Source organism: Struthio camelus, chromosome 6, assembly GCF_040807025.1.
Source record: "Struthio camelus isolate bStrCam1 chromosome 6, bStrCam1.hap1, whole genome shotgun sequence".
In the NCBI taxonomy this organism is placed as follows: Eukaryota; Metazoa; Chordata; class Aves; order Struthioniformes; family Struthionidae; genus Struthio; species Struthio camelus.
In genome coordinates, this window is record NC_090947.1 from 26,498,481 (window position 1) to 26,512,795 (window position 14,315).

Sequence of the window (14,315 nt, forward strand, 5' to 3'; positions counted from 1 at the left end):
GATGAACAAACATGATCATTGCCTCATTTAAGGAAATTGCACTTTCAATACATTATTGAAGCAATTATTTCTATTAATGTTTTCTTATGACAATTGTGTTATTTTCTCACTACATAATTTGTGCTGTTTAACATTATGTATTTTCCCATCCTTCTGAAATTATCACTTCTGATTTATTTTCCTTTTAAAAAATATATCCTTTTGGAGGACTTATCTGTGGGAACAGTTACAATTGTAGCTAGGACCAGAATCACTATGGGGTAACTACTGCCATATACATAAGTACACATTTAATCCAGATTACCCTCCTGAACTATAGCTGGAAAAAGCAAAAGGTGTTTGCAAGGGCCAGAATAGCACAATGATCAAACAGAGCAAAAATATCAAAATTATGTTAGCTATACAGGTTATTAAAATGTTAGCTTAGCAAAGTGCAATATATAAATATAGTACAATAGAGACGTCTAAGATGCTCTTTTTTACCTTTCTTGATCAGTTTATTTATTTGTAATGAAAAGGAAAATTCAAGGATATAATGTCTGTTTCCACAGAATCCACTTAAAGTGATTATTACCTAAGATTTCTGTCTTTTTAATAAATCTTATTAACAAAAAAGGACTTATTCAATGTCTTATCGGAGCTTTGAATTCTGAAAGCACTTAAGTATGTACTGTAGTCCTAACGACTTCCAGTTTAAGCACACAGTTAAATGCCTTCCATAAATGGAATGATGTTTGCACTGAATATACCATAGTGGGGAAAAATGGTTCTGTGTCCATCTCCTACTGGTCCAGATTCACAGTTTCAGTAGCTATGAGATATCTATATGCTTCTGGCCCAAGTAAACATTGCTTTCAAAAAAAAAACATATATCAATCCTGATATGAGTATCCAGCAACTTTTGACCTTGTAGTCCAGCTGATAATATCATGAGCGATTATAACAGCAGCAAGCAATTCAGAGAAAAGAGAGGCCTCTATCAAACTGCTATTTGCACAGCTCCTAATGTTAACATCTGGCACTGTGTGGGATAAAGCAGGTAATTGATAGAGCAGGACCTCCGCCCCCTCACGTGCTGTGCAGAGCAAAGTATTCTCAGCGGGCTGAGGAATATACCTTGCACCAGGCACAGTTCTGGTGCCAAGTGCTCCTCTCCTGATCCAAGTGGCACATGGAAGGTGGACTATTACTCTGTGAAAGCTACATCTACACTGAGAAGTGGAAGGCAGGTAAAAGCACACCAGATCCTCCGGATCATGCTTTCTATCTCTACTGCCAGCTGTATCTTAGAGTCAAAGCATCTCCACTGTGTTAAAGAAAAGTCAAACTCAAGATGTTTGCTGGAGCACTCCTTTAAAGTATATATAGTTTCACTTGTGCTCATTTCACCCTGAAGAGCTGGGATTTGCTTGTATTATGCACGTCCATTATACTCCAGAGTTCACACTAATCCAGTACCTAAACGTAGGATTAACACTGAGGATGTGTAATATTAGCAAATCTTATCTTCAGAATGAGGTGGGACACTGTTAGCATACCTTGGAGTCACCTTCTGATCTAGTTAAGGGGCACTATAACAACATGTTGCTTAGTGTAGAAATATGACTACCTCTATAATAAAATGGTTTCAATGGTCCCACTGGAAAAAATGTTAGCTTCTCTAAAGATTCCTCTTGTCATTAAGGTGTCATAATAGTAAAGCCTGATCTGTCTTACAAAAAGTTTTACCTGATGGCAATACTCACGTGCTGAAGCTCAGCCTAAACATAACTCTTTGAAGGACACGGTGTCTCAGACTGTTGAAGTCACTATCAATGAAACAGCCGTTTTTATAAGGCAATGAGAAATTCACCCTGAAATTATTCTCGGTGATGTTATTAAGTTGAACCAAAAGGTATTACCCTGCATTATCCTCTTGCTCATCTATTCCGAAAATATAGACATTTAGAGATTAGTTTTACTTGCTAACATGTCCTATGTTATATCAGAATGTATAAGTTTTCAAGATGTATATATGATAAAGAAAAAGACTAGAAGAAAGGTAGTGGTATCACAGGACAATTTCTGCTTACTTGTTAAACAACCAATGGGCTTTGATTCAGCTGCCAGTTTCTTCATTTCTGGCATCTCTCTCCATCGTTTATAGCAGTGGTTTAGTTAGTGCTATTACTCAATTATCACACTGTATTATTGTAGTATAAGAAAATTACATGTATTATAAATATACTGAGCTGTCCACTGACAAATGCAGCCAAGAAAGCAGGGCTTATGTTCCAAGGGCTTTATGATTTTACCCTGAAACACAGAAAACTATACAAAGATTTAATAAAACATAAAAACTAGCGTAGTACTTGGTGAAAGAAAGCTTTAATACGCAACATACTACCATTGGAGTGTTTTATAAGTCTAAGAAAAGTCTTCTCCAGTTGTTAAGTGTTATGTATTATATATGTACACTAAAAAAGGAAAAAACACACTAAAAACTGTCTTGACTTTCACTGTGCTTTTCTCTATGTTCAGACTTAATGGAGGGAAAAATGGTGCTAAGCTCTCTTTGAAATAGTGTAGTTACTATTTATAATGCTGTTGATAATCTCTTTTATAAGGAATTAACAACAAGCCTGAAAATGATTCACTGATTTGAAAATTTTAAATTGACATTGCTAAATACTAGGTTCCTTTACAAAGAACAGCTGAAACCCTATCCCCAAGGGGGCTGCAACGGCACATGGTACAGTTCTCCTCTAAAAGCTTAGAATATGTTTCTGTTTTATGTCTGACTCATATTTTTTTAACGGTGGAGTGCTTTTATTGGTGGCTATCTACAACACCTACAAGCTGCAGGATAAAAGATGCAAGGAGAAGATTAATCTGGACTCTGGCAACAATAACTTTTCCATGATTTTCTATTCACAATGATTCGTCTTTTACCTATACTGAGCCTTTTGAGCATTTCAAAGTGGAAGAATATGTGCAGAATAAGATACTTCTTCTGTTTTGAACCTTTCTGTCCTATGTTTTTCTCCCCTCTAGAACTTATACGTTACAGTATTGCAAGAAATTTCTAAGTTATGATCAAACACAGTCACATAGCTTTGTTCAAACATCATAAATACTTATTATCTACTAGGCCAGTCATGTAATTATGAATATTTCCAATAACTTACAGACTTGAGTGTGGCAAAACATAATTAATCTAATGGATCATTTAAACCCATAAAGACAGATTCAAGAGTCCAGATCAAGTATAATATTCAAAATGATGACTGTCAATATATCTTAATTTTAAAAGTGCATCACAATTGTTTTCCTCACTATTTTTTATAATAAATCTGATTGTTTAAGGTAAATGAAATTAAGATTACATTGAAGTGGGTTACTCTAATGTTTTTGTTTATTCCTAAAAGATTACAGAATTTACGCTGGTTTATTCCTGTAGACTAATTGAAAATACATTTGCTAATAGAGAAAATCAATTTCTAATTATATCTTATTTTTACAGACAACAACATTAATAGGTCTTCTGAAGACAGCTAGACTGCTGCGTTTGGTGAGGGTAGCACGGAAATTGGACAGATATTCAGAATATGGTGCTGCAGTTCTGATGCTCCTTATGTGCATATTTGCACTAATTGCACACTGGCTTGCTTGCATTTGGTATGCCATTGGAAATGTAGAAAGACCTTACTTGGCTCATAAGATTGGCTGGTTGGATTCTCTAGGAGAACAATTAGGAAAGCATTACAATAAAAGTGATGCAAGTTCTGGACCATCCATCAAGGACAAATACGTTACAGCACTTTATTTTACCTTCAGCAGTCTGACAAGTGTAGGATTTGGAAATGTGTCTCCAAATACCAACTCAGAGAAAATCTTTTCCATTTGTGTCATGTTGATTGGCTGTAAGTAGTTTTATCTTATTAATTTTTTTCTTTTTTCTCAGTGTTTGAGCAAATGAATTAACAGAATCTAGGCTAATTAAAATTATAGGCATGCAGGCAGAAGGGCAAATTCCCAAGGAAAACAATGGTTATATATGAAAATACATTGTGGTGGCTCATCCAGTGTAAAGAAGTCTAAGGTATTAATGTTTCTTTGATTAGACTGGACCAAATTAAATGGGATATTAGACAAAAGCTACAGTTTTTCAAGGTATTTGATCATGTATCTAACTAAAGGTGATTGCTTTTAAATATTCTTTTCACTAGAGACACATAAACCTGTTTGAGCATTCTAGTGAGCTGGGATGAGATTTCTGAGAATATACTAGGCGTCCAATAATAAACATGCATCTCTTCTGTTCTCATATTGCTCCCTGAAACAGTGGAATGAGCAGTGTGAGCAGTATAAGCATTATTGTGCACTCTTTACACTTCTTATGTCTAAACGATCAAAGGAATAGTCAATCAAACTGTTTTGGTAATTGGATAGAAGGTCTATGTGAGACACAAGCCAACTGGTAGTTGTTAAAAAGAAATTTCCACACTGGATAAGGTAGTACAGAACTGTCTAAGATCATAAAATTTTAGAATAATATAGGTTGGAAGGAACCTCTGGAGGTACAACCCCTGTTCAAAACTGGGCCGATTTCAGAGTTAGCCTTTTTTCACATAGTACTTCAGAGAAAGTATTGTCTCTAGACGGAGTATTGGCAGATAGATCAAAAATGCGTGGCAATTCCTGTGTTCCCCTTTTTGGGAAAAAACTAATTAATTTATTGTGTACTTTTGTCCCTTCTATAGATCATATTAGATAAGGGGAATATGTATAATGGTAAGGTGTTATAAAAACAGCCAGTACTTCATGACAAATGTAGTCAAAACTTTTTAAAGTTAGAACCATTCTTTTGAGAAGGCCATGGTTTTATTTTTTCAGAGCTTACGTGTTAATTGAATTGGATTTGTTCAGGACATTGAGAAGGAAGGTTCGCCTTGGAAATTTTTACCAAAGTTCAATAGTTTAATGTAAACATTAAAGGGAGTTAGTTCACAGAAGCTTTTTTGCTTTAGATGAAAGGAGCAGTGGGCTCTCTTCAGGAAGAAATAAAAATGAGTAAAATACACTGGTGATACTGTGGTATTTTTACAAAATGTAATTAAATAAAAAGAAAAGGAAAAGGAAGGGAAGAGAAATACACCAAACAGCCTCAGGTCCTAGTCTTGTGATAAGAGAGTCTTATTTCTATCAGGTCTGGTATTTAGGTGCATCAGCAGCTTTAAGAATCAGGAGTCGAATTTTCCATGAGTTAAAGGAATTATTTGCACTGAAATCCTTATTTTACATGTCCAAAAAGTTCCAAATGTTTTGGTACAGCTGCCTGATGTTCAGATATATTTTAAAATATATCACTGAGATTGGGTACAACAGTATATTTAGAACTCTCTATTATCTGAAACTGAGTCCTATAATCTAGTCAACTCCATTCAATTAAATAGAAAAGTGACCTGACTACTCAAACTCTGTCATCCAGACTGTCAGAAGTGTTGTGCTGTGTATCAGTGTCTGCAAGCAAATCCTGTGTAGGGAAATGAGCTGAGTTTTCAGTGGATTAATGAAATCATTGATGAAATCATTTGTTGATTTAAACTCTGAACCTATAAACTTATGGGTACCTACCTAACTTTGCCATTTGTTCTTAATTTTGTACTTAACTTTAACTTAGTTCTACTGAAGTCTGTAAAGTTGGGTGAACTTAATTTACAACACTAAATTCAGGACTACAAATCTCCAAAGATAAATATTGCCAATTTGGTTACCATTTAATAATTACTTTTAATGTATCTTTGTGAAAGCCTCATCTGCAGTTTACTAATATATACTGATGCAATGAAATAATTAACAAGCTACAAGTCAGTCAAGTCCACATCTCTTTAAAAGTGTTACTAGTCTCACCTGAGCTGTTTGACGTATGAAGTGCACTGTAAGAGCAGTTGCATCATCTGCAGAACCCAATGATATGACTTAAGTACCTTTTTTTTCTGTTTAATCCAGCATTAATGTATGCGAGTATTTTTGGAAACGTATCTGCAATAATCCAAAGACTCTATTCGGGAACTGCACGGTATCACATGCAGATGCTGCGAGTAAAGGAGTTTATACGCTTTCATCAAATCCCTAACCCTTTGCGGCAGCGACTTGAGGAATACTTCCAGCATGCGTGGACATACACCAACGGCATTGACATGAATATGGTATGTTGTTCTATTTTTCAGGCACAGATGCTGAGGTATAGATAAACGGGTGAGAATTTAGAAAGTGATTGTGAATTTTCATTATTTATAAGCTTTAAAGTGTAAGTTAGGAAGGTGCTGAAAATCAAGCCATTTCAAGTTAAACACCCATGCATTTAGGTGCTTAGATTATTACAAGCTGTAGCAGAAATAAAAATCTGAACTCTCATTGTGCATAGGAAAGCATGAGAACTGCAACTGACTATCATAAGCTAATGGAAAGAAAAGAAAATTGTAGTTAGACTTGTTTCAAATGTAGTTTTTACAGAATTTTATATTTTCTTTGGCCTGTATTTTCCACTTCCAGTATCAAACCAGTGTACCTTTGTTGGAATCTACAGAGTTACTCTTGTATAAAAACTGTGGAGATCAACTCATTTTTCAAAATTGCATTACATAATCTAGAACAAGTATATTGGGAGTGAATGGAAGAGAGGAGCAGGCAGATAGATTAACTCTTCTTTTCAGAGAGAAATATTCTAATCATAGGATAGTCTTAACAGGAACTTTTCTGCATTCACAAACTCCCTATTCTGTACTGGAAGTCAACACAGTACTAACCAGTCAGCAATCAGCAGAATCTCATTTCTAGGAAGTGGCAAGGTACAATACATATTTTCTATTCTTCAGGCTTGATTATAGAAATTGATAAAAACTTGTTAACAGTCCTTATATGAAACTATATTATAAGCCAGCTAAAAAGGGATAACGTCATTAGCAAAAGTAAGCATGTATATTTCTATCTTCTTTTCCAAAGACAGCAACTTTTTTTCTGAAAAGTTAACTCAGGTTTGAAGACACTGAGAATATAGACACTGAGATTCAGGATCTGTGAATCTGTGCTCTCTAAAGGGATACTTTCCAGAGGTATTCTAAGAGTTACAGTTTAGAGACTTTGCAGAGCTCTTTGAAAGGTTGGCAAGAACAAAAAAAAAGTCTATAGATTTTAGTAACAACTTTACTAGAATCAGCTTCCAAAATGTAGATATAAATTCCGACAGCTTCCGTGTCATATCTGCATGCCTGCAAAGGACTTTTACAAAGGCTCACTTTATGCAGTAAACAGAAACAGTGGTCTCGATTAAAAGCTTTTGTAAAGCCAGGTCAACGACGGCTGGACTTTATGGTTACCATTAAGTAAAGCACATCTTAAAAGACAATTTGAATATATTGGGCTTCGCTTCCTACTTCCATGGATAACCCCTTCAGAGGAGAATCATACTCAGAGCAGAACAAGAATGTCTGTACAAACCTCTGCTGGGGATTATTGCAGTGGAAGGCAGCATCAGTGGCTTCATCCTACATGGCGCTGAATGGCCCTAATTTAGGTGACAATGGGAGTGAGGGGTCCTCAGCACTTTGCAGGATCAGGCTCTTAAGCTGCATGTGGGTGCAGCCTAAGTCTGAACTAGCTCATATTATTTCTGAAGATATTACAAAACCACATACGCTTTAACTAATTCATCTCCATTAATAGACGCACTAAGAACATCTGTTTCACATGAAATAGTAACTGAATCTGGATGTTCTCAGGTTAAACTTTGCATAATACAGGAATTGGTATATTGCAGCTAGTCTTGGATTTGTCATTAATATGAAATGCTAATTAAATGGATTAAATAGACCATATTCTGCAATATGATTGTGAGGCAGTATGGCGGTTTTGTTTTAAATAAAATCTGAAAAAAATCAAGATAGTATCTTGTTTTGTTATATTTTATTTCGTGTTATTTCTTATTCACAATTCTGTCCCTGAAGTTTTATGGCAGTCATTTAATTTTCTTAAAATGTGAGTTTGACTATATTACACTTAGTGCAAGGATAATATGACAATTGTCTGATTTATGTTGTACTTATGAAAGATTTATCTCTTTCCTGTCTGCTTCATACCTAAATACATGGAATAACACCACCCACTGGTAAGAGCAGGAGGTATTTATATCAAATTTAATTCCAGTATAAAGTGTGGAGAATATCCATGTTATCTGTCGGGTTTGGAGCTTGTTCAGTATTTTCTAATTTTAAATGTAACTTTTTGCATGATGAAGGGGTAGATAGCAAAGGGAAAGAATTCAAGTACAATCAGCTGTGGGGCAAAATGGCTACTAAAAATTAGACACTAAGAAATGCTGATCTAACCACATTTATTAATCACTGTTTTACCCCACAACTCAAATCATGCTTCTCTGCCCGAAAAAAGTCATGTGCATATTAGTTTGCATTAGATAGTTGCTCTGTAGAAACGTCACTCTGACAAAGCTGCCGTGCTGATCATTCTGCATTTTTCTTTGTGTGAATGCTCTTAGTTCAAACCATATATGCATGTTAGCACAAGCACCAATGAAGTTTTCTCGGCTCTAAGCCATGTGCGTATGAGATGGACTTGCATGTGGTAGTGAGAACTTAATTTTGCATGAAATATTTTCATTTATACACCGAAGGACTAACACTGTCCTCAGACAAATGTGTTTGACTCCTGTCAATATTTAATGGGAGTTTTGTGCAAATATCTGAAGGCAGAATTTGATCCAACGTCTTTCTTTTTCATATCATGACTGAAAACTGAGGAGAAATTAGAAAACTCAATCCTTTTTCTCCTTTGAAATATGAAATGCATGAATAACTTACATTTATATATATATGTGCATATAATGTACAGATACACACATATATATATGAATAATAGCAGAGAATATGTTTCAAAATATGTTTTTAATTGTCATCAGCAACATATTTAAGAATTCAGGACAAGTGGAAAAAAAAAATTTTTAACCTCAGGAATAATACTATGCTTAGACTAAATAAACTTGCTTTCCTACACAAAATCCTGCACTTTTTATTGAAAATAAGAAGATAATATTTTATGCTCTTTTGAAATGGCTAAACTTAAAAGTAGCTTTAAAGATCTGCTGGTGAAACATTGTTTATTTGTTCATTTGTTCCTCTCTGCTTCACTTCTACATCTCTTTGATTATATTTCATTGCATAATGTATTTTGGTAAAAACAATTCCACATAATTATGCATGGACTGGATAAACAGGATTTGGGATTTATTTTAATCTGGATAAAAATCTGCAGTGTACAGAATAAGCATAATTTAAATCATATCCCTGTGGTATAAACTGGCAAAGTTAAAGTACAAAAAAACTATTTACACTATATATTGTTTCATGAAAGAGCTCACCAGTCCTAAAGATTCAAAAATATTTTTAATTTTTTTAAACTATCCTGTTCTGTTTTTCCTCAACTCTCTTTGTCTCTCTTTCTCCTTCATTCCAATGTTATCAGTCCAGCTGATAGTAGCATGCCTGTGATGCTTCTTGTAGGAAGATGGCATATTTAGTGTTTGAGATCCATTTTTTATGTTATGCATGTCTTTTTTATACACACTCCCCTTCCATGGATCTTCTGTGCATCAGAATAGCTTTATTAATTTATTTTACCTTAAAAAGAAAGAAAGAAAGAAAGAAAGAGAAAAAAAGAAGGAAAGAAAGTCAGAGTTTGAAGATATAAATAAGTGGGACCAACTTCAGAAAGTGTTTAGCCAAATGTACATTTCAATTTAAATTTTGAATGTGGAACAGGTATGTTTTTGGTTTTGGATTTGGTACCGTGAAAGGAGGTAGCAAGACAGCATTTTTACATATAAATTTACAGAACCATCTCCTGCTAGTATCTAAGCAAATGGTTTGTTTTGCATCTGCAACTAGTCTTCTTGGCTTCAGTGATCACGCAAGTATAGCGGAGTTCATACCTAACCTTGAAAGTTCAGAACCAGCAAAGCTATTGAATCAAGTAAGGAACAGGTTTCACCATTGCTTTGCTAAGGCTTCTTTTTATGGGAAATTGGCCATTGGTCACTGGATGACACCACCACAGTTGTTATACTTGCTTTTCCTCCTGCTATGACTGCTTCTTATGACTAAATGAATTCTGACTCTACAGTTACTGCTAGCAATGTCTTTGAACCAGAAAGATAGGAAAGAAAATTAAAATTTCAAAAATAGCAAGGAGAACTTCTTTATAACATCAGAACAGTAATCAAAATTAGAAGTGTTTGGAATGAAAACAGTCATAACTGGTTACACAGAAGGATATGTAACCATGGTGAAAAGCAGTACTGGTGTCTGTCTGTGTGTCATAATGGAAATCGTAAGACGTATAAGCCTATCAAAAAGTACCTCAGCTATAACTAACTGTAAAGGTGTTCTTTCATTTGCTATAACAAAATCAGTTAATAAACATGAAAGTCAATATTTAATCAAATTACGGAAAATCAGTTCTAATAGGAAAAAGAAGAATCTGAATCTATTTGCAAATTAACTGGTCTTTTATTAGTTTTTCATTGCATTATATTTTGTGGTCAAAGGTCTCACAAACAAGAGCAACTAACAACTTTCTAACCACCATTGTATTTCTGGACATACATGATCTGGTTAGCTTCCAACTACTATAGCTATGAAAAGTTTTTCTCTTGAAGCAAGTCAATGGTTCAAGAAGCTGAAAACATTTCTGTCCACCTGACCAAGCAGTATAGCATATCTCAGAGATCACTTTTCAGATGTAGTCAGAAATTGTAGTAAGATTATAGATGAAGAATGATCTGCTGCAGCTCCAAGTAATTTCAAAATAAAAACATCACACAAATCTGTGGCATGGCAATGACTGAAAGCAAAAGATTCTACTTCTTGATAAGGCTACCATCCGTGAAATCTCATTGAAAGGTGAATTAGCTCATCATAAACATGCTGTTTCTTTTTTCAATAGTTTTAAAGACTTCCTTCATATTCTGCTAAAAAAAACCCCTGACTCTGCAACGTTCTCCTCGAGGAAGAAGGGGAATCACATACTTCCAATCAGTGTCAGAAAAAAGCCTTTGGTCTACATGAGAGTCCAAGGAGTGCTGAAAGAGATTCATTGCCACCTGTGATCTCGTGCATTCTTTTCTAATTGGTGAAAGCCTTTGGAAATGCTTTGGCCTTCTGCTTATAGAAATAGTTCATTTCTGTAATTAACTATCACAGAAATAATAAATTCTAAATTTTTTCTAGAAATAGAGCAAGGCCAAGTTACAGAAGGATTTAGCCTAGAGGACACTGTTATTAAAAACTAAAACTCAAATCCTTGTGATAGAACTAAATCCTGAGCCTCTCTTCCCCTCAGAGGGGACAGCTATTAGAGGACAGAGATCCTAATTCGGGATCTATGTAGTGCAATTTGTCCTGTTAGAAAGTTTCAGATTAGTGCTACAATTAGGTTGCAAAATGAATACATTGCCACAGAGGACAATATCTTATATTTTCTATAGAAATTGGACATATAGGTTATGTCACCAAACACATGAATTAAAATGAATTAATTTCACTCATTCTCACAGGACAAACTAAAGCAGAGCCTAGAAGACCACCAGATTATAGTCTGTTCCTTTGGGAGTCACCTGACTAGATAGCGCAGTGGGAAAAGTTGATTCACTTATAGACTGATATCTTATTTTAAGAATTACAAACATGAAAAAGCATGAGGAAAGCAGAGGAACTTTCTGTAAAGCTATAGCCTGTCAAAACCTCGAGTTTTCATAAATGAACAAGATATCTCTATTTCCCGTTGGGGGAGCCTTGCAAGGGAGTGGTCTCGGTTGGCACCAGAGCTCATCGGTGAGTGCTAACAACCAAAACCATTACAAGGCAAAAGTAGGAGTAATTATAAGGATCAGCAGTATCTAGGCAGGCAGAACAGGAAGACATAAGCAAGTAAAGCTAACATGAAAGCCTGGATTTGGGGAAACTTGGGGGTTTCAGGGCCTAACATCAGGAGCTTTAGTAACAAGGGAGAGGAGAAGAAGGAAATAATGGTGTTCTGATAAGAAAGAGGGCAAAAGGACATCTGGGACAAAAGGAAATAAATGGGTGCTCTAGACTGGGAGTATTTGGGAAAAAGAACAGGCATAACACATGAGGCTAGGTGTGAGATAAAAAGCACAGAACAAGAAACTTTTGTTCTGCTCTACCAGGGAGATCCTAAGCACTTCTGACCAGGATCTTGATTTGAGGATTGGGAGACGCAGATACAGGACTCAGTATGTACAAGATAACCAGGCAACACTGGCTTTTCCTCTCCCTTTCTGTCAATTCTCCTTTCTGGCTGTCAGAAAGATGGTAGCTCAGCCTCCAGTGCTTGTCAGCGCTGTCAGTTTTGTGAGTTCGGGTTAAGAAGCCAGTTTCCCAACCTTTTCCCACTCCTAATTCTTCTCTACGAGGTTAGATTTATATGACTGGGTAACAAATGTACTCCACAGCTCTTTCACATCAGGAAGGAACAGATGGCCTACTGAATCTAAAATAATTTGGGATTTCTAACTAGATCAGGAAAATGAGATTTCCAAGTAAGTTGTAAAATGTTTTTTTGAAAATTATCTTAGGTATTTCTGGCTATGAAGATTCTAACAGTATGAAACAATTTAAACAACCTAGAAAATGAAAAAGATTGCCAGAGATAATTTTTTAATTCCTATTGAAGATGATAGATATGCTGTTCAGAGACAAAGTTGCTTTGAATGATCAATGTGCTTGCATTAAAGGCAGTGCATAACATACATTTGAACTGAAACATAACTAGTAAGATAGCACTGATTCATTCCCACTTTACTGAGTAAAATGGAACTTTAGAACAGTGTCATTATATGCAGAATTTCAGTTTGTGCTTTTTTAAAGCATTTGAAATTTCCACTCTTCTTTGCTAGGGTCAAATTCTGACATCTTCATTACTTTCAGAACATCCTCCTACAGAATTCTAATGGCTCAATAGGTATTTGGTTTGACTAAATTATGATGAAGTCATCATTTAGCCTTAGATTTCAAATTTCACTGTAACCTCCTGAAATAATTAGGTTCAACTGCGCTTCAGGCCTTTCTATGCTTCCCAGCATCTTAGAAAAAATTAAAAGGAAGCCCTAGGAATCACAAATCCTAAGGCAAAGGTGCTTAATAGCATCCTGGCTAGTAATACTCTAAACAGAAAGTAACAGAGAACTTAAGTTTGGTGATGAATATTATTTATTCATTCTGTCATTAAAGTTGTTCTATCTAGGTATCTGAGAAGTTTTACTAAGATATTTTCCAGGCTTACATGCCAGTTGAGAAAAACACAAGCACTGAAGCACTGAAGATTCATAAAAGAGTAAAGCCTAAATTAAAAGTTTTGGAAAATAGTACTTTAGGCTGTATTGTCATATAGGATAAGAAGCCTAGTTCCACCAGGCAGTATCACTGTGAATTTTGGTTGTACATCCTGTGACCTTTCTCATATTTTGAGAATAAAGAGGGGAAACTATAACCTTGCAGTTATATGTGTGCATATGTACATATATATAATGGTTATGGTTATATATGTATGTGTATATTTCTATATATGTATGTCTTTCCGGTTTTTTCCTAATTTGTTAGCTGAAAGGCAGTTAAGATATTGGTTATGAATATAAATCCTTGCTAGAATGAACTTTCCAAGGCATAGATTTGTTCACTGTAAGTAGCTGAAAATTTCTTCTGCAAATTGCTTAAGACCTTTATTCAGCATTCAGTGATGCCAATGATAAAATATCCTGAGATCTATGCCATACAGATCAGACAAAAAAGAGATGGAGTATGTTTGGTCTAAGACCATAGTTTTTAAACTAACACTGCTGCTGAAAGAAGAAATTTCAACCTCTTGGGCTGAAAGAGTACCTTCAGCTTTTCAGTTTTTTTCACTGGGTTAGCTTTCAGGTGGATCGGTTTCCTTAACTATTTCACAGAGAGAGATAATATGGGGCAGGAATAAACACATAATGTGAGCAAGGACCAGACTTCCTCTTTCACTTTGATAGCTTAAATTGTCAGCTGAGTTTGAGAGTCTCCTTTATCTTTCCCTCTGTATGTTGGACACTTGCACAGTCAAAAATAAGTCTGACTCTGATCCCAGGGCTAGAAAGGCTTATCCAAAACAAGTTTGAACAAATAGGCGTCAGACAGGCCCGCAACACTTTGCTCCCTTCTGCCTTCTCCAGTTGCTGCCTGGCATTTTATCTTTGATCCCACCTATATTTCAAA

General features: G+C 35.3%; 1 protein-coding gene across 5 annotated transcripts in view; it reads left to right on the forward strand.

Moving 5' to 3' along the window:
* The window catches only part of KCNH7 (potassium voltage-gated channel subfamily H member 7), a 241,397-nt gene that overhangs the window by 190,327 nt on the left and 36,755 nt on the right, over nt 1–14,315 (forward strand). For all 5 annotated transcript variants that reach the window (XM_009676154.2, XM_009676155.2, XM_009676156.2 and 2 more), the window contains 2 exons: nt 3,503–3,902; nt 5,992–6,191. In XM_009676154.2, the coding sequence (XP_009674449.1) occupies nt 3,503–3,902; nt 5,992–6,191 (600 nt within the window). The remainder of the gene's footprint in view (nt 1–3,502; nt 3,903–5,991; nt 6,192–14,315) is intronic.